The sequence below is a fragment of the Kogia breviceps genome, chromosome 4, assembly GCF_026419965.1.
Source record: "Kogia breviceps isolate mKogBre1 chromosome 4, mKogBre1 haplotype 1, whole genome shotgun sequence".
In the NCBI taxonomy this organism is placed as follows: Eukaryota; Metazoa; Chordata; class Mammalia; order Artiodactyla; family Physeteridae; genus Kogia; species Kogia breviceps.
In genome coordinates, this window is record NC_081313.1 from 151,528,782 (window position 1) to 151,550,076 (window position 21,295).

At 44.0% G+C, this 21,295-nt stretch overlaps 1 protein-coding gene across 3 annotated transcripts in view; it reads right to left on the reverse strand.

Moving 5' to 3' along the window:
- Positions 1-12,235: 12,235 nt before the first annotated feature.
- The window catches only part of RASGEF1C (RasGEF domain family member 1C), a 97,709-nt gene continuing 88,649 nt past the window's right edge, over positions 12,236-21,295 (reverse strand). For all 3 annotated transcript variants that reach the window (XM_059060539.2, XM_067032242.1, XM_067032241.1), the window contains exons 13-14: positions 18,386-18,458; positions 12,236-17,860 (exon numbers count right to left, since the gene is read on the reverse strand). In XM_059060539.2, coding sequence (XP_058916522.1) covers positions 17,836-17,860; positions 18,386-18,458 — 98 coding nt within the window. In that variant the 3' untranslated portion in view covers positions 12,236-17,835. The remainder of the gene's footprint in view (positions 17,861-18,385; positions 18,459-21,295) is intronic.

Consider the following 21,295-nt stretch of genomic DNA (forward strand, 5'->3'; position numbering starts at 1 on the left):
GTAAGACTTCCTCTGATGCCCTATATAATATAGTCTTTCCCACCCCAAACTCTCTCCCTTCCAAACAATTTTTCTTCCTAGTCCACAGCTTCTTCCACATTCTGACATCACATTATAGGATGTTTTGTTCCCAGCTGTATCCTCAGAGAGCAGTGCCTAACACACAGTGGGTGCTGAATAACGACTTGTGGAAAGAATGAACGAAGGACCACACTACAAGTTGTTTCTGCCTCAGGGCCTTGGCGTGGGCTGGTGCCTTTGTCGGGAAACTTCTTCCTCCTCAACACACAGTTGGCTCCTTCTTGTTACTCAGGTCCCATTAAGTGTCCTCACCTCAGAGAGGACTTCCCTAACTCCCTAATATCCTACCTCTCAGTCTTTATTTGTCATCCTGCTTTATTTAATTTTTCTTTAACTTGAGATATAATTAACAGAATATAAAATTTCATGTAACATAAAACTCACCATTTAAAAGTATACGGTCAGTGCTTTTGAGTATATTCACAAGATTGTGCAACCGCCATCACTGTCCAATTCCAATTCCATAACACCCATTACTCCAAAAGGAAACCCCATGTTCATTAGCATTCTCTCCTCATCCCCCTCTCCCAACCCTGCAACCACTAATCTACTTTCTCTATGGATTTGCCTATTTTGGGCATTTCACATAAATGGAATCATACAATCTGTGGCCTTTCGTGTTTGACTTTTTTCACTTAGGACATTATTTTCAAGGTTCACCCATGTTGTATCATATATCAATACCTTAATCTTTTTTTATGGCTGAATCATATTCCATTGCATAAACTGACCACATTTTGTTCATCCATTCATCAGTTGATGGACATTTGGGTTGTTTTCACTCTTTGGCTGTTATGAATAATGCTGCTATGAACATTCATGTACATGTTCTTGTGTGAATGTCTATTTTCATCTCTCTTGAAAATGAAAGTTCTTATCACTTTAGAGTTCTTATCACTTAGAGCTCTTATCACTTTCTGAAATTATTACTGGGCCTACTATTTATTGACTGTATCTACCAGGGCCAGGGTTAGGGTACAGTGAGTGAAGAAGCACTTATCTCAGGTACAAAATATAAGAAGCATTCCCCAAACCTCAATCATCAGCATAAACACTATTTTTATGCAATATTTAAAAAAATCAGAGATAGGATCCGTCAAAGTGCTAGAGCCTGAGGCAAAAGGGAAAATCAAATCCTGTCTCTATTTAAAATGTTGATCTTTTGTTCACTATGGATATTTTGCCTTAGTTTTGATTTGTTAAAATATTGCATAAAAATATTATTAATCTTGATAGTTGAATTTTGGGGCACTATTTTACATTTTGCATGGAGGAAAGTGCCTCCTTTGCCTTAGTCCCCTCAGGGTGTGAGTACCATGGGTATTCCATCTCTGACACAAACAGCAGGCTCTCAGGAAGCTCATGTCTGGCTGAAGGAAAGGATTGTCTGTGAGCAGGGGGTATACAGTCAACTTTGAATTTAGGGCAAGTTCTCAAGCTGTGAGGCCATGGCTCCCCTGACGCCCTTCAGAACCCAAGGTGAGAGGGACTGAGGCCAGTCCCCAGGGAGGGCTGCTTGATGGAGAGGAGGGAATAGATCCCAGGGCATTGTGAAGAAGAAATGGACACAGATCTGTGAGCAACTGATGCGGGGAGGTTGGCAGAGGAATTTTACCGTCCAGTTAGGCATCTGATACCTGGCATTGAAGGTGCAGGAGGCCCAGCATGGCTTTGGGGACAGGTCGGCTGGGACTGCCTGCTCTACAGATGCATGCCTGAGATGGGTTGGGAGTACCAGAAGAAGGGCACCTCCCTGGTAGCCCCATGCAGCACTGGCTCCAGCTTTGGCCTTCGTGAGACTCCAAGCAGACAACTCAACAGGGCTGCAACCCAGGTGCAGAATTTAACCAAAGGGGAGCCAAAAAACTCAGTAAACAAGATAAATATTTTAATGCAGTAGTAAAAAAAATTTAAATCAGGAAACTATTGCCTATGTACTGTCCACCTGTTTTTGTTTTTTAAAATAAAGTTTTATTGGAAACTTGGCAAAAATTAGAGAGTAAAAGCCCCTGGTGCTGGCCACAGCATCACAGAGGGCACTCTCATGCCCTTCCTGGGTGTCCTGGGATGACAGTGGCTTTAGCAGGGCTCTCTTTGACCGTTTCTTTCCCTCATGACTGAAAGGACTGGGTATTGACACAAACTTTTTGGAAAGTAATTGGTCGATACTTACTAAAATTTAAAACCCACTTCTCCTTTTGAGCTATCATTGCATTAAAAAAAATCCATTTAGGGACTTCCATAATGGTGCAGTAGATAAGACTCCAGGCTCCCAATGCGGGGGGCTTGGGTTCGATCCCTGGTCAGGCAACTAGATCTCACACGCATGCTGCAACTAAGAGTTCACATGCCACAACTAAGGAGCCTATGTGCCACAACTAAGGAGCCAGCAAGCCGCAACTAAGGAGCCCTTCAGCCACAACTGAGGAGCCCGCCTGCCGCAACTAAGGAGCCCACAAGCCGCAACTATGACCTGGCACAACCAGGTCCCTGTATTAAATACTCCCATTTAGCATGAGTTTAATTTCTCTTGTCTGGAATCTGATTTATCTTCTACATCCCTGAGCAATCATTTTAGGGAGAGAATTATACCAAGGAGTGGGACCACTGGTTTATAGGAAATATGCACACAATTATTCAAAATACTGCTAAAGCATTTGCCAGCATGGCCAGCACGCATAAACTCCCTCATCAGCAAATGAGAGGCCTCATCCCTTCAGATTCTTATCAATATTTGATATTATCTACTTTCCTAACTTTTTCTTTTTGGCTGTGTTGGGTCTTCACTGTTGCACGCTGGCTTTCTCTAGTTGCGGCGAGTGGGGGCTACTCTTTGTTGAGGTGCGTGGGCTTCTCATTGTGGTGGCTTCTCTTGTTGTGGAGCACGGGTTCTAGGCACGTGGGCTTCAGTAGTTGTGGCATGCGGACTCAGTAGTTGTGACTCGCGGGCTTAGTTGCTCTGCAGTATGTGGGATCTTCCTGGACCAGGGCTCAAACCCGTGTCCCCTGCATTGGCTGCTAGATTCTTAACCACTGTGCCACCAGGGAAGTCCCTACCTTCCTAAATTTTGATGTTTGGGCATAAAAGTGGTATTTCATCTTGGTTTTAACTTGTTTTTTTCCTGATTCTTAGAGAGTTTTGTTTTTCTTTCTTTTTTGTATTTATTTTTCTTAATTGAAGTATAGTTGATTTACAATATTACATTAGTTTCAAGTGTAAAACATAGTGATTCAATATTTTTATAAATTATACTCCATTTAAAGTTATTATAAAAGAGTGGCTATATTCTCTGTGCTGTGCATTACATCCTTGTATCTTATTTATTATATACATAGTAGTTTGTATCTCTTAGTCTCCTTCTCCTATCTTGACCCTCCCCTCCTCTTCCCATTGGTAACCACTAGTTTGTTCTCTGTATCTGTGAGTCTGTTTCTGTTTTGTTATATTCATTCATTTTATTTTATTTTTATTTTATTTTTTTTCATTTTATTTTTTGATTCCACATAATAAGTGAAAACATACAGTACTTGTCTTCTCTGTCTGACTTATTTCACTAAGTATAATACCCTCCAGGTCCATCTATGTTGTTGCAAGTGGCAAATATTCATTCCTTTTTATGGCTGAGTAGTATTCCTTGTATATATATATACCACATCTTCCTTGTATGTGTATACCACGTCTTGTTTATCTATTCATCTGTTGATGGACACTTAGGTTGTTTCCATACCTTGGCTACTGTGAATAATTCTGCAATATTGGGGTGCATTTATCTATCTGAATTTGTGTTTTCATTTTCTTTGGATGTATACCTGCTAGCTCTATTTTTAGTTTTTTGAGGAACCTCCATACTGTCTTCCACAGTGGCTATACAAATTTACATTTCCACCAACTGCGTACTTGGGTTCCCTTTTCTCCACTTCCTTGCCAACATTTATTATTTGTTGTCTTTTTGATGATAGCCATTCTGACAGGTATGAGGTAATATCTCATTGCAGTTTTGATTTGCATTTCTCTGATGATTAGTGATGTCAAGCATCTTTTCATGTGTCTGTTGGTCATCTGTATGTCCAACATTTGGAGAAATGTCTATTCAGATTTTCTGTCCATTTTGCAATCAGGTTGTTTGTTTTTTGATATGATGTTGAGTTGTATGAACTATTTATATATTCTGGATATTAACCCCTTATCAGACATACCATTTACAAATATTTTCTCCCATTCAGTAGGTTGTCTTTTTGTTTTGTTGATGGTTACCTATGCTGTACAAAAACTTTTAAGCCTAATTAGGTCCCCTTGTTGATTTTTCCAGAACCACTTATTGAAGAGATTCTTTTTCTTATTGTATATTTTTGCCTCCTTTGTCATAAATTAAATTTCTCTATTCTGTTCCATTGATCTATGTGTCTGTTTTTGTGCCAGTAACATACTATTTTGATTACTGTAGCTTTGGAATATAGTCTGAAGTCAAGGTGCCTCATACCTCCAGCTTTGTTCTTTTTTTCTCAAGATTGCTTTGGCTATTCTTTTTTTTTTCTTTTGTGGTTCCATACAAATTTTAGACTTATTTGTTCTAGTTCTGTGAAAAAGGTCATGGGTATTTTCATAGGGATTGCATTAAATCTGTAGATTGCTTTGGGTAGTATGGACATTTTAACAATATTACTTCTTCCAATCCATGAACATGGGGTATCTTTCTGTTTATTTGAAACATCTTCAATTTCCTTCATCAATATATTATAGTTCTCAGAGTATAGATCGTTCACCTCCTTGGTTAAGTTTATTCCTATGTATTTTATTCTTTTTGCTGTGGTTATAAATGGGATTGTTTTCTTGCTTGTCTTTCTGTTAGTTTGTTTTTAGTGTATAGTAAAGCAATCGATTTCTGTATATAAATCTTGTATCTTGCAACGTTATTGAATTCATTTATTAGTTCTAATAATTTTTTGGTGGAGACTTTAGAGTTTCCTGTATATAGTGTCATGTCATCTGCAAATAGTGACAGTTTTACTACTTTCCTTCCAGTTTGGATGCCTTTTATTTCTTTTACTTATTTGATTGCTGTGGCTAGGACTTCTAATATTATGTTAAATAGAAGTGGTGAAAGTGGGCATCCTTTTTCTGTTCCTGAATTTAGAGGAAAAGCTTTCACTTTTTACTACTGAGTATGATGTTAGCTGTGGGTTTGTCATATATGGCCTTTATTATGTTGAGATATGTTCTCTTTATACCAACTTTTTGAGAGTTTTTATCATAAATGGATATTGAATTTTGTCAAATGCTTTTTTTCTGCATCTATTGAGATGATCATGTGATTTTATCCTTTGTTAATGTGGTGTATCACATTGATTGACTTGCAGATATTTAACCATCCTTGCATCCCTGGAAATAAATCCCACTTGATCATGGTGTATGATCCTTTTTCTATATTGTTGAATTCAGTTTGCTGATATTTTGTTGAGGATTTTTGTATCTATATTCATCAGAGATATTGGCCTGTAATTTTATTTTATTTTTTGTAATTTCTGTCTGGTTTTGGTATCAGGGCAATGGTAACCTTGTAGAATGAATTTGAGAGTGTTTCCTCCTCTTAAATTTTTTGGAATAGTTTGAGAAGGATTGGTATTAACTCTTCTTCATATGTTTGGGAGAGTTCCCCTGTGAAGACATCTGGTCCTGGACTTTTGTTTGCTGGGAGTTTTTGATTACTGATTTGGTTTCTATACTAGTAATTGGTCTGTTCAGGTTACCTATTTCTTCCTGATTCAGTTTTGGAAAATTGTATGTTTCTAGAAATTTTTCTGTTTCTTCTAAGTTGCCAATTTGTTGGCATATAACTGTTCATAGTATACTTTTATGATTGTATCTACGTATTATTGGTTGTGATTTCTCCTCTTTTATTTCTTATTTTGTTTATTTGGTCCTCTCTCTTTTTTTCTTAATAAGCCAGACTAAAGGCTTATCGATTTTACATTTTCCAAAAAGCAGCTTTTGGCTTCATTGATCTTTTCTACTGTTTTTTTCTTGTTTCTATTTTATTTATTTCTGCTCTGATCTTTGTTATGTCCTTCCAGTTCTGGTCGTCAGCATTCTACTCCCACACTGCCACCTCACAATCAGTCAGTCCCCACGTTCTGTCAATCCACTTCCTTAGCACTGTCTGTTCCCATCACTTCTGCTCCATCCAATCATTCATCCATCCATCCATCCACCCAGCCATGCTTCTCTCCTTCACTTCTTACCCTCTTTCTCAGTTCCTTGCTGACCTCCTTGTCCTCAGCTATACCCTCTTTTTCACCTAGCACACTGATCATAGGACCATATTTCTGGAAAAGAATGTGACCCTGTCAGGGACTGTGACCCTTGGATCTCAAGGACTTAAAGGGTAAAAGCCAAACACCTCTTTGTGCATTAGTCACCTACTTTGTTTTCCATCCCCCACTCTTGTACCTGCCATTTAGTCACAAGTCTCTTCCCAGAGCTCAGCCTACTCTTTGAAAGATAATTATATTGGTTATAAGATTCTTGGTTGACACATTTTTTTCTTTCAGCACTTTGAATGCATCATCTCATTGCCTACCTTTGTTTCTGATGATGTTCTCTTGTACATGATGGGCTGGCTTTTTTTGCTGCTTCAAAGATTTTCAAACTTTTTTCTCTTTGTCTTTTAGCATTTTTACTATGATGTGTCTGTATGTGGATGTCTTTGAGCTTACCCTAGTTGGAGTTTGCTGAGCTTCTTAGATGTATAGATTAATAATTTTCATCAAATTTTTAGCTATTATTTTTCAAACAATTTTTTCTGTTCCTTTCTCTCCTTCTATTCTTCCCATTATGCATATGTTGAGATTAATAGAATCTCACATTTCTTTGAAGCTCTGTTTCATTCTTTTTTTCTCTTTGATCTTCAAGTTGTATAATCTGAATCAATATATCTTCTAGCTTGCTATTTCTTTTTTTTTTTTCTTTTTTTTTTTTTTGCGGTACGCGGGCCTCTCACTGTTGTGGCCCTTCCCGTTGCGGAGCACAGGCTCCGGACGCGTAGGCCCAGCGGCCACGGCTCACAGGCCCAGCCGCTCTGTGGCATGTGGGATCCTCCCGGACCGGAGCACAAACCCGTGTCCCCTGCTTCAGCAGGCGGACTCTCAACCACTGCACCACCAGGAAAGCCCCTAGTTTGCTATTTCTTTTTTCTGCCAGTTCAAATATACTCTTGATCCCTTTTAGTAATTTTTTCACTTCAGTTATTATGCTTTCGACCCCAGATTTCCATTTTCTTCCTCTTTATAATTTTATATCTCTTTATTTATATTCTCTGTTTGATGAGACATTGTCATCATATCAACCTTTATTTCTTTAAGCACAGTTTCCTTTAGTTCTTTGAACATATTTACAATGGCTGCTTTGAAGTTTTTGTCTGTTACATCTGACATCTTGGTCCTCTCATAGGTAGTTTGTGTTGTCCACTTTATTTTTTCCTTATGCATGGGCAGATGTTCCTGTTTCTTTTCACATCTTGTAACTTTTTGTTGGAAACCGGAAATTTTAGAAAATATATGTTAGCAAATATGGATACTGGTCTTCATCCCCACCTCCCACCCCCAGCCTAGTTGTTGTTGTTTGCTTGTTTATTTGTTTGGTGACTTAGGTGGACTGTTCTAGTGAAGTAAATCTATTTTGCTGGCAGTGTGAAGCCTTTCATATTGCTCCTCAGAGGGTGCAGTCTTGGGCATGTGCACAGTCACCCTGAGATGATGGTGGCTTTGGCAGGGTTCTTTTTGACTGTCTCTTTCCCTCATCTCTCTGTTATCTGTCTTTCTTTGTTGGTATCACACCCATCTGTTAAGCTCCACTAATTCTTGGATGATTTTTCTATTGCTTTTGACAATGTCCTGGGACATATACTGTTCTACAGTCTGATCCAATTAAATGCAAGCCCCCTTTTCAGGGGTAGTTTTAAAGGTCAAGTTTTGAGTTTTGTTCTGACCCCAGTTGGGTTCTTCATCACTGCTTTTTTCCATGGTTCTTTCTGGTAACCTAGCTGTTTTATGGTTTAGCTTATAGTTCTCATTTTCATGAGAACTACTAGTCTCCTACTAATTGCTTACTACTGAAATTTCTATTGTTTATGAGAGTGCCCTTAGGCTTGAAATTTGCTACATTATGTTTCAAATAAAGTAATTTCCTCTGGGTAAAGCTTGGGAGTTCTCTGTTCTTATGACCTGCCTCTCCCTGGGCAAAGTCTCTGAGCCACTGCTCCATCATGGGTAATGGGGACAGTGACCCACTTTCTCAGAGTGATATCTTTGCTTTATGGGCAGAGCACTGTGTGGGGGCTGTAGCATCTGGTCTCCCTGGCTTGCCTCTGCCAGCGTGGAAACTTCATCTTACAAGTGAGCTGGGGTGAGAGTAATCAGGGCTCCAATATTCTCTGACTAAAGCACCTGGGATAGAGTTTCCACTCTATGAATGGGAGCTGGTGGAGGAAGGGAGCCTCTGACCTCTCAGCTGTACTAACTCAGGGTTTAACCTTTACAACATGTAACTGGGGTGTGGGGATGGAGAAATACTGGCAGTGTGTTCCTCTTGGGGAGATATGGTAGCCCTTGACTGGAATCTGGGGGGAGAAGGAGCCCTGTGTTCTTGGCTGCACCTGCCTGGCTGGAGTGGAGCATCTATCATGCTGAGCTGAGAGTGAAGAGTGAGGAAGTGGGTCACGGTTCAAACACCATAAACTTTCACTGTTCTTACTTTCAGTAGATTTTCTTAAATAAATTTTTCTTCATTTACTTTATGCTCTTAAGACAATTTACAGAAACTTAAAAAAAATCATTTTCACCACCTATGCTTGTTTTACTGGGGAGTGGGTCCCTGGAACTCCTTACACGACCATTCTAGAAGTGGAACTCCTCCCACCTGCTCTTTGAGATTTCTGCTCCTGATGCTTGAAAGAGACTCTTCATCATCACTGCCCTGAGAAACTTTTCTGGCCCTGCCCTCCCTGTCCCCTGTCCCCAGGTGTTTCCTCCTCTGGTAGCCCCCAAGTGTTTGGAATCATATTACTTTGGAAGGAGATAACCTTTAAGAGATAAACTCATCTTTTACTGTCCCTGCACTTCCCCATTTCCCTGCTCATTACTCTGGGTTCACAAGCCCTCTCAGGTTTGGGAGCCTCATTCTACCCCCCACAGTGATTTACTGTAATTTTTTTGGTATAATCTTTGAATGGAATTTTATAATTTGGCTTTAGAAATTATTTTTAAAATTAATTTAAAAAATCAAAGTACTGCTTGAAAATAATCTATAGTGTTAAAGAGCTTATAACAAAGGTCAGCTATCCCTTTTCTCCCCTTCCCTTCCTTTTTCCATTCCCCAAGAGCACTCTGGGGTAATGGTTAGGGTGGTCACACCTGCCAGCCATCCCTCAGAGCAGGCTTTTCCAGGAGTTCTTGCCTTACTTGCTCCAGGTTGCCCTGTCTCCCCAGGTCTTCCCTTGTTCTCTCCTTGCATTGTGGCCTATGATTGCTGGTACTCATCACCTTTCTTATTTCCTTATTTGGCGCACATATCTTGCATCAGGAACATATCCTGATGTTATTAATTGTTGGCAAGGATTTGGGCGGCCCCCTGAATCTTATTGGTGGGGATATAGACTGGCAAATATTCTGGAAAGCAATATTGCAATATTCTGTGAAATTAAGAATGTATAGATCCTGTCCAGTAATCCCACGTGCATAGAAATTTCCCACAGCTAGAAGCTGGAAGTCTTCACTCTTCAGATTCTCAAATATACGCTCTCTCTGTGTGTGAAATTTTAATTAATCAATTTAATTTTTGGATAGGTAATGCACTGCATAGTTCAGAAGCAGAAGGTCTTTTTCTATCCACCCAGTCCACATCTTCCAAAGTTAACTATTATTAGATTTTTGTGTATTTTAAAATGTTAAAAAAATTTTAGAGACTTTTAATGTAATATAAGCAAATATAAATATATTTCTTCCCATCTGTTTTTATACAAATGCTAACATACTACACATGCTTTTTTATACCTGTATCATATAGTGGGTACCTTTTTTTTGTTGTTTTTTTTTTGTGGTACGCGGGCTTCTCACTGTTGTGGCCTCTCCCGTTGCGGACCACAGGCTCTGGACGCACAGGCTCAGTGGCCATGGCTCATGGGCCCAGCTGCTCTGCGGCATGTGGGATCTTCCCGGAGCAGGGCACGAACCCGTGTCCCCTGCATCGGCAGGCAGATTCTCAACCACTGCACCACCAAGGAAGCCCTAGTGGGTACCTTTTTATATCAGTAGGTAAAGAGCATCCTCATTACAGCTGCACGGTATTCTGTGGTAGGGCTGTGCAGTGATTGATTTAACAAGTTTCCTATTTATTGACACTGGGCTGTTTCTAATCTTTTTCTGTCAAACAGTGCTGTGATGAAAAGCTGTCTGCAGGCTTATTCATTTGGAGGTGTACAAGCATGATGGTAAGAAAAATTGCAAGAGATGGAATAACTATGTCACAGCATACCACATATTTGCAATTCTGGTGAAAATTACCAAATTCACTTCCATAGGACTGTATCAATTACACTCCAAAGAGCAATGTGGGAGTGTCTGTTTCCCCAACTTTGCCCACACAATTTTGCAATTATTATTCTGTCAATCTAAGAGGTGAAAACAGCATACCAATGTGGTCCTCTTTGAGTGAGGTTGAACATTTCTGCCATCCATGAGCATCTCTTCGTACATTTGAGTCATTTGCATTTCTTCTCCTATGAAACTGTTTTTTTTTTTTTTTATCTCCTGCGCATTTTTCTATTGGATAGTCAATCTTTCCATTTTCTTCTGAATTGTCTTCGGTCATACGTTTCCCCCCACCCCCCAAATTTCCCCAGAACTCCTCCCTTTGAGGTTGCTGTTTACCTCTCTGCTGCCCAGTGTGAAGGTCAGCTCTTGGTTCCTGTCTTATTTGAATTTTCAGTAGCACAGGACACAGCTGATCATCCCTTCCTTCTTGAATCTCTCTTTATCAGCTTTTGTCTCTTCTTTGGTTTTCCCCTTAACTTCTAGAAATTCCTTCTCAATGTCCTTTGGTGGATCTGCTTTATTTCCCCAACCTCTAAACATTCGAATGCCCCAGGGCTCAGTTATCTTTTCTCTGTGCCCTGCTCTCTAGGTGCTTTATCTGTGCCCCTGGCTGTAAAGCAGCCTGCACAGGGAAGCCCCCCAGATTTATATACTTAGGCCATATCTTCCCTCAGAACCCCAGAGTCATGTCATTCCAATTCGTACCCAACACCTTCACTGGGCTGCCTAATGAGCATCTCAAACTGAGCATGCTCCAAATCAAATTCCTGATTTTCCCCTTTAATCCTACTCCTCTCCCAGTTTCCCACAGCTCAGTAAATGGCAGTGCCATTCATCTATTTGCTAAGACCTCAAAACCTTGGAGTTAGTCTTGACCTTTCCCTTTCTCTCACATACAACTTATACTCCATCAGCAAATGCTCTGAAGGTTTTACCTTCAAAATATATCCCAAACTGGGTCATGTTTTGCTACCTCCACTGTTACACTCTGGCCCAGGCTACCTTCTTCTCTTGCCTGAGTCTTTTTAGCGCCTACTAGCAGGTCTCCTTGCTAAGTGCCTGCGTGTGTGAGATCCAGTGATTAACTATAAAGACAGACCTAGACAGAGAGGTTGTATATGTTAGTGTTAAGAGATCTTAATTTAAACCAAACTGTGCTCTACCCTGATGTATTTTATTTATGTTTTAATGCAAAAGGCAAATAATTATTGAAGTAAATGAGATGTAACTGTCCACAAAAGCAGTAAGAGTAAGTAAATTGGCTGAAGAGCTTTCTGCATTGCTATGATGCACTAATCTTATTGCTGACTTAGCTCCTCACTGTCAGCCCATCCAGTGTGCATGCAGAGGCCAGGAGAATGCACCAATCTCCCACCTGGGCTCCAAGAAGGAGTTTAGGCATGCCTTTTCAGCAGGTGGGGGCCCTCTATGTTCTGGGCTGGGCTGGGGAGCAAAATCCACCTGCTCTCACAGGAACAGGAATAATGTAACCATTAGTTACTTCCCTATTATGCAAATACTGTGCTAATCAAATTTTTTTTCCTTAGGATAAAACACAAAAGTAGAATTATTGGGTTAAAACCTTTTAATTCAAAAAGAGGGAAGAGATATGGGAACATATGTATATGTATAACTGATTCACTTTGTTGTAAAGCAGAAGCTAACACACCATTGTAAAGCAATTAGACTCCAATAAAGATGTTAAGAAAAAAAAAGAAATAAAATAAATAAATTTACATTAAAAAAAAGTATCAAAGAAATCTTTCTAAAACTGACCATGTTACCTCTTATATTAGTCTGGGTTCTCCAGAGAAACCAATAGGAGAGATAGATAGATGGTAGGTAGATAGACAGATAGATAGATATAGATGATGGATAGATGATAGATAGATGATAAAGAATTGGCTCATGTAATTATGGAGGCTGAGAGTCCCAAGATCTGCCATGTGAAAGCTGGAGAGTCAGGACAGCCAATGGTGTAAATTCCAGTCCAAATGCTGAAGAACCATGTCCCAGGTTGAAAATAGGCAGAGAGTGAGCGGATTCTCCATTACTTCACCTTTTGTTCTTTTCAGGCCTCCAACTGATTGGGTGAGGCCCCCTCACACTGGGGAGGACAATCTGATTTACTGAGTCCTGATTGATTCAACTGTTAATTTCATCCAGAAACACCCTCACAGACACACCCAGAATAATGTTTGACAAAATATCTGGGTACCCTGTGGCCCAGTCTGGTTGACACATAAAATTAACAATTACATCACCTCCTAAAACACTTTAGTGTCCCTCCTGCCCCAACCCAGAGCTCCAGGGTGAACTCCAAGCTCCTTGGTCTTCCCCAGGTGAGGGGGATATATTTCACCATCTGGCCTCTGCGAGTCTTTCCTGCCATTGTTCTCTTCCCCCGACACCCTGGATTCCTGTCTCCCCCATCTCTCTACTGATCTTTTCCCCAGCTTGCCCACTTGGTGGAGGTCTATTGGTGGTGGTTCTAGCTTATGCCTCAGGTCTGTTCATTCCCAGTTAATTTTCCTACCCTTCTGGTCTTGCCTGGAGGCCCAGCATAGGATATCTAAGGCAGTGTCAGGCTCTCTGTTCAGCCTGAGGGCAAGGGCCTGGTTGTGCTGAGAAGCATCTTGTGTGTGCATTTTAAGATCTTTCTGGATCTGTTCCCTGGCCCTGGGATCTAGGGCTCCCATCTGAGTCCTGAGAGTGAAAAATGGAGCCATTTTCATTGAAGAGGCTGTGTATTGGGATGTGAACCTTACAGCATGGATGCCGGTGGCAAAGGGTAGCATGATGGGGAGCGTGGGGTGAGGACTGCTGTCTTCTGCTGCTGGGGAAGAGGCCCAGCTGTGCCTAGCAGAGCCCACAGAGGGCTGTGTGCAATAGGGGAGAGGGGAGGTTGTATTGAGTATAAATGAGACAGTAGATGGCACACCTGAAACACCAAGGGGCACGAGGGGGCTCAGCAACCCTCCCAAGAGGAAGGGGCAGGAGGGGAGGAAAGATGTGTGTCATCGTGTTTGTGCTTGTAGGAAGACCCAGAGGCCATTTGGAGCTCCCCTTGGCTCCTCAGCACCCTGAGCAACAGAGCCTTGGTGGACAATGGACCCTGGTAGGCCCAGGCTCTGTCCCTGCAAGCTGGGTGTCCTTGGGCAATGGCTTTGCCTTTGTGAGCCTCCGTTTTGTCACTTGGCGAGGGGGATGGTGATAGCACCTATCTCGTGGGATGTGTCAGGCTGTATATAAAGTGCCAGGTCTGGGGTTTAGCACCCATGATGGAAGCATTTCAGTTTTGGGGTGAAATGGAGCTTCCAGCTGAGGCACACCCCAACTGTGGCTCTTGACTGAGTTATCTGGCTCCCTGCTCCCTTGACTCATGGATGGGGTGTATCAGTGGTCAAGAGTTAGAGCCTGGGGAGGGCACTGCTTAGGCGTGCTGTGGGTGGGGTGCCCCTTCCTTGGGAACCTCATATGAGCCCTGCAGCGTGGGGGATGCAGCGCCCTGAGGTCTGATACCTGCCTGCGGTGTCTGAAGGACAAGGGGCCACACTGGTGGCTGTCTGTCTCTGAGTTGTTAGGGTCTGTGGTGTTCTGGGACAACTTTGGACACATGTTTGAGAACCACCCCGGGGTTGTCTGGGGTCCTGCCCTGGAGGGCTGTCAGGTGGATAGACAGGCCTCCACAGAAGCCTGGTTGTGGCTGAGTTCCAGCGATAAGTCACTGGTCACTGGCCACAATGGAGACACCCACCCCAAGAAACTAGGGCAGGTAGGGAAGCAATGTAAGGGGCAGAGGCTTCAGAGGACCCACAGATCACCCATATGAGATGAATTGATTCTGAACCCAGCCAGGCCCGGGGTCTCTGAGGCAAACCCCAGGCAGGAACATCTTCCTGTCCTAACCCCCCCTGTTCCTTCCCTGGAGGGCTCAGAGAAAAAGCGCTAGACAACAAAAGAGAGACCATAGCCATGGCCCTTCCCTGGCCTCCTGTGCACAGTGGGGCTGCTGGTCACCCCAGAGCCCTGAGGCCCAAGTGCCTGCTGTGTGGCTCAGCTGGGTGGCCTCAAACCTGCTGTGTGGCAGGGATCTGTGTCACCTGCCACCAAACTGGGCCTCATGGGCATCACTCTTGGGCACCACCTGTGGGGCTGACACCTGCCCCCCAGGAATAGGCTCCAACTGCTGCATCCCCTGTGGGCCATCTGACCTGGCCATAGGGACTGAGGCCAGGATGGCAGGAGGACAAAAGGGCCTCTACAGGGAAGGGCCTGGAGTCCTGGATGTGACTAAGGAACCATCCAAATGGCTGTGAGCAGGGCACCACCCCTCTCTGGGCGCCGAGGCTGCACCTGGAGAAAGGGCACCAAGATCCCCACCTGCGGAGTTACTGAGAGAAGGCCCTCCTCCTGGCCTGGGCACCTGGGGCTGGGTACCAAGTGGGTGCTCAGCGAGGTGGGGAGCAGGGCCCCTGGGATGAATCTAAGACACAAACACACTCAGCTTGAGTCCCCTTGGCCCTGTGATCTCTGTGGGGCTAGCCATGGGCTGCCTCCTTCCCTCCTTCTCTGGACCTCTCCCAGCTGGGGATGAACCCAGGCCTCACACCACCAACCTCACCTGACATCTATTTTGCACTGGGCCACTGAGGGGCTTATAGACTAGAGGGAACAGATGTGGCTGAGGGGGCTGCATGTCAGGAACCCCTCCCCAGAAGGGGGAACTTACAGCTGAGGTTGCAGCTCCGATTAGATCAACGATCTCAGGAACAGCATCCCAGGCAGTGGGAAGAGCAATTTCAAGGCCACAGAACTAGGAAATAGGAAATAGCCTCAGGCCTGGGGGTGTGCCTCTATGAGCAGTGACATGCTTGACCTGCCTCCCACCTAACCCCCAGAGTTTCAGCTGCGGGCCCTGTACTGCTTCTCCAACACCCTTTCTTCATGCTCCCCACAGCCTGGGGGAGGCTGCCGCAATCTCCCAGTGTGAGATGGAGAGGACTGTGAGGGGTATGGCTGAGCTGAGGAATTTGGGATCTGGCCTTGGAGAGAGAGCTGGGATCCTGGGCCTGGGTAAGGGATTGCATGAGGCAGGGGGGACATTGTGGCCAGCTGCCCCCAGCCCCTTGACCTCACCTGCTGCTTCCTGAAGCTCAGCATTCTGGGGTTTCCTCATAGGTCCCTGCACTGAGTTGCTCAAGAGTAGGGAGCTGGAGCCAGGTGACCGGCAAGGTTGGGGCCCATGGGTAGACTGGAAGCCGCCTCCAGAGTGTCCTGTCTCCCTGTGGCTGGGGAAGGATATAACCTCCTCCTCCCCAGGTAGGCCTCCCAGAGCTCCATGGGCATCAGCCCTGGACTGGCCATCACATGTCTCCAAGGCCACTAACCCCTCTGTGCCACTTGCCCCTGCTCCTGACAGGCAGTGCTCAGTGTGACGAGGATGCAGGGACAGTCCCTGCTGATGTTTGTAGGGGTCTTGTCTAATGTTGCCCCAGACACCAAGGGAGTGTGTTGGGTAGGGACGAGGGGATCAGGAGGTGCTTCTAGTCAGCTCCTGGAACCCCCCCCCCCAGCCAGGACACCTTGGGTTTGGCACCAGGGCCCCACCCACACCTCTGTGGGGAGCTAGATATGGTGTGAGGCAGGGTGGGAGCCTGGGCTTGGCTGGAGCTCAGTTCCTGCTCTGCTACCCACTCCACTACTCACCCTCTCTAGGGTCTCAGATGAAAAGAGGTGGGCTGGTCTGGTGCAGAGCAGATCCCATTCAACCCTAACGTACAGCATTCCCATGCCTCTGTCAGGCTGCAGGGTCCTTCTGGGGCCTTGCTGAGGTCCTGCGTTCATCAGGCAGAATTTCTCAAGTTGGGGAAGGCACCTGGAGTGCTGGTTGCTCTGTCTCTGCCTGTCCCTCAGGTGGGACCCAAGCCCACACTGCCAGGACAGCGGTGTCAGGTCCTAGCTGAAGGGGGCCTAGACGCTGAGAGTCCTGACACGGTCAGGAGCTGGCCAGGATGCATCAGTGCACCTTCAACACATCACTCTGCCCTCAGGCCCTGACCAGGAATGGGAGTGTACATCACGCTCCCTGACTTCTTGGCTGGGTGACCTGGTCACTTGCAAGCTCAGCAGCTCCACAGCCCCTCTACTTCCTGGCCCAGAAACTTGGCTCAGTGTGTGAAGGGCTGGGTGAGAGCCCCAGGGGAGGAGCTTCATGGTGGGCTCAGGGTCCTCCCTGGATTCATCACTCCTTGCCCAAACAAGAGAGGTGTCTGGCCTCACACAAGCTCCATTCACCGGAGCTTACCTAGCATCTACTGCACACCAGCTCCTTTTAGCAGGGCATGGGGTCTGTGGAGTGGAAATAGCCACCAAGTCCCCCTCCTGACCTGTGGTCACAGCATTCCTGGGCCTGAGCTGGGAAACTGCCCTGCATCCTGGCAGAAGCCCACAGGTGAGAAACATGAAGTGGATGTGGATACGCAGGGTATACCAATGTGTTTATACCAACTCTAAAATTTACAATGTACTGTACACACTGTCAAGTCTGTGACTCAAATTTGTCCCGCTGACCAGCATCATAGTGGTCACCAGAAAGCTATCCCGATACCAGCAGGATGCAGAAAGGGGGTGTACGGGGCTGCAGAAACCAGCCCATCTCAAGGGGCAGGGTCAGGTCCATCAGTAGAATGGCAGGGGCCACTGGTGGGCTCTGGCCCTTCTCACATCATGGTGATGCTCGCTGGAGATGCAGACGCTCCCAGGCCACCTGGAGACGGACTGAATGTCTGTCTCCATGGCACGAGTCACCCACTGAGAGTGACACTGCAATCACCCAACCCCTTGGGTCATCGCCGAGGACAGACAGACTGACCAACAATGTGAGCACCACTGTCCTGAAGGCAGGGCCCCTGAGGCACGTGCCACCCCTGTGTTTGGAGGCTCTGGGCCCTTCCAGGGCTGAGGTCCCACAAAAGGTGGAGAAAGGTCTCCTGTGCTGTGTGGTCACTGTGATGGGCACCAGGCCACAGGGTCATGGTTTGCGAAGCAGCGAGGCACCAATGCCTCCTCCTCCCACTGGGCTGGCTGGGGCAGGGCGGCAGAAGGCTTCTTCTGGCTTCCTCTCCTCCTCCTCCTCCCCCTCCTCCTCCTCCAGCTCAGTGCTTTTCACGTCTTCCCCAGAATAGAAGACCTGCAGATTTAAACATGCCGAGCGAGGGTGGTGAGAGCCTGCTGGCCCGGCCCGTGGTTATACTCCAGAGAGTGGAGGCCCCCACCCCACAGGGGCGTATGCAATCCTCTTGGCTCAGTCCTTAGAGCCCGCTGCTGTGCATCACTTCCAACCTCCGCTCGGCTGTGTTAACAGGCCGAACAAGCAGGAGGTGGCGTGTGTCTCACTTTCTGGCATAAGAGTATGGACTGGGGTTCCAGGCCCTGGGGCACACATCTCAATTGCCCATGGGACAGCCTCCAGTCATGGGGGATCGTGGTTCCAGCCTCTTCTCCCTACCCCAGCACTTAAGTTCCTCCCCCACCTCTAAGACTCTGGTCTGACCTGCCCCCTTCCCACGGAGGGGCTCCCAGGAGGCTGACAACCAGGTGTAGCTGAAGTCCCTCCACTCTGTCTTGGCCCCAAGCGCCCCACCCGCTCCCTCCTCTTGCCTCCCACCCGCTCCCTACTCCTGCCTCCCACACTTGTCTTGGCACAGAGACTCACCTTAGAGATTTCCACCTCTCTTTTTCTGTTTGGTTCTCTGGACTCTCACTTTCATAAGAAGCCAAATAAAGACCTAGTCAGAAAATGAAGTGATATTATGCATTTATGAGCCATGACAATAACCTCTTCTACACCCAGAGTCTCACCTGCTTTTTGTTTTTAAATTAAATTGTTGTTGGGAGGTAACTGTAGATTCACAAGCAATTGTAAGAAATAATACAGGGAGATCCATGTATCTTTTACCCAGTTTCCCCCAATGGTAACCACTTGCTAGACTATAGGACAGGATCATCACCAGGATATTGGCGCCGACACAGTCAAGATATAGAATATTTTCCATCACCACAAGGATCCCTCATGCTACTCTTCTATAGCCGCACACACTTCCCTCCCATCCCCACACCTCTCTTAACCCCTGGCCACTACTAATCTGTTCCCTGTGTCTATATTTTGTCATTTCAAGAATGTGATATAAATGGAATCACACCTTTTGGGATTGACTCTTTTCACACTGTAATTCTCTAGAGATTCATCCATGCTGTAGTGTGTATCAGTGTGGTTCATTCCATGTTGTTGCTGAATAGTATTCCATACCATACTTTGTTTAACCATTCACTCGCTGAAGGACATCTGTATTGTTTCCAGTGTTTGGCTGTGACAAATTAAGCTTCTGTAGACATTGGTGTATGAGTTTTTGTGCAAACATGTAAATTCATTTCTCTGGAATAAATATATGCCCAAGAGTGTAATTGCTGAGTCACATAGTAGTTGCATACTTAGTTTTATAAGAAACTCTTTGTCTTGTTCTACATCCTGAAGATTTTCTCTTGCTTCTTTTTTTCTAAAAGTTTTATACTTTTACATTTTACATTCAAGCCTGTGATCCATTTTGAGTTAATTTTTGTATAAAGTGTGAGACTTAGGTTGAAGTTCATTTTTTGCCCTATGGATGTCCAAATGCACCTGCACCATTTGTTGCAAAGACTATCTTTCCTCCACTGAATTGCTTTTGCACCTTTGTCAAGACTCACTGGGCATATGTGTGTGGGTCTCTTTACGGGTCTTCTATTCTGTTACATTGATCTATGTGTCTGTCCTGCAAACACTACAATGTCTTGAATACTGTAGCTATTCAAGCTATATTGGCCTTAATATTGGGTAGAGTGATTCCTCCTGTTTCATTCTTCTTTTTCAAAGCTGTTTCAGCTATTTTAGTTCCTTTGCATTTTCATATAAACTTTAGAATAATCTTGTCTGTATCTATAAAAAATCTTCCTGAAATTTTGATAGGATTGCATTAAATCTGTCCTAAAATTTGGAAAGGAGAACTGATATCTTTGCTATGTTGGAGTCTTTCAATTTATGAATGTCATGTCTCTCCATTTATTTAGATCTTCTTTGATTTCTTTCATCAGCATTGTGTAGTTTTTAGCATACAAGTTCTATACATGTTGTGTTAGATTTATACCTAAGCATTTCTTTTTGGATTGATTGTAAATGGTATTGTATTTTTAATTTCAGTGAACTCATATTCATTGTGAGTACATGGAAATAAAATGATTTTTGCTTGTTTATTTTGTATTCTGTGATGCTTGCTGAACTCATTTTGTTCTAGGAGTTTTTATGGATCCCTTGGGATTTTTTACATCTTCTGCAAATAGGGGCAGTGTTAATTCCTTTCTGATATGAGTGTCTTTTATTCCTTTTCTTGCCTTATTGCACTGACTAGGTCTTCCATCAATGTTGAATAAGAGTGGTGAGAGTAGACATCCTTGAGTTGTTACCAATCTTAGTGGGAAAGTATTCCATCTTTCACCATTATATATGATGTTAGCTGAAGGGTTGTTGTTGTTGGTTTTTTTTTTTTTTTTTTTTTTTTGCGGTAAGCGGGCTTCTCACTGCTGTGGCCTCTCCCATTGCGGAGCACAGGCTCCAGACGCATAGGCCCAGCGGCCATGGCTCATGGGCCCAGCTGCTCTGTGGCATGTGGGATCCTCCTGGACCAGGGCACAAACCTGTGTCCCCTGCATCGGCAGGTGGACTCCCAACCACTGAGCCACCAGGGAAGCCCAGCGGAAGGGTTTTTGTAGATGCAATTTATCAAGTTGGTAAATTCCCTTCTATTCTTATTTTTCTGAGAGTTTTTACCATGCACAGGTGTTGAAATTTGTCAAATGTTTTTCTCCACTGAGTGACACAATCTAGTTTTTTTTTGTTCTTTGGCCTGTTAATATGGTGGATTATATTGGCTGATTTTCAAATATTGAATAGCCTTGCATTTCTGGAATAAGGCCACTCAGTCATGATATATGATTATCTTTATATTTTGCTGAATTATACTTGCTAATATTTTCTTAAGGATTTTTTGCATCTATATTCATGAGGGATTATCTGGGTAAAGTGTATTATCTGTACTGTCTTTGTCCAGTTTTGATATCATGATAATACTAGTTTCATAAAATAAACTGGGAAGTTCCCTCCTCTTCTTTTTTCTGAAGGAGATTGTGCAGAGTTGGTGTTACTTCATTAAATATTTGGTAGAATTCTCTAGTGTAACTATCTGGGCTCAGACATTTCATTTTGGGACGTTTTTAAATAAAAAATTCAATTTCCCTAATAGCTATAGGGCTATTCAAATTATCTATTTTATGTTGAGTTGTGGCAGTTTGTGTTTTTTGAAGAATTGGTCCATTTCATCTAAATTGTCAAATTTACATGCATAGAGTTGTTCATAGTATTTTCTTACAAGGCTTTTGATGTTGGCAGAGTCTGTAGTGATACCTTGTTTCATTCCCGATATTAGTAGTTTCTGTCTTCTCTCTCTTTTTCTTTGTCAAGAAGTTCTTTGCTAGAGGATGGAAATTTTATTGTGTTTTTCAAAGAACCAGCTCTTCAATTAACTTTTAAAAA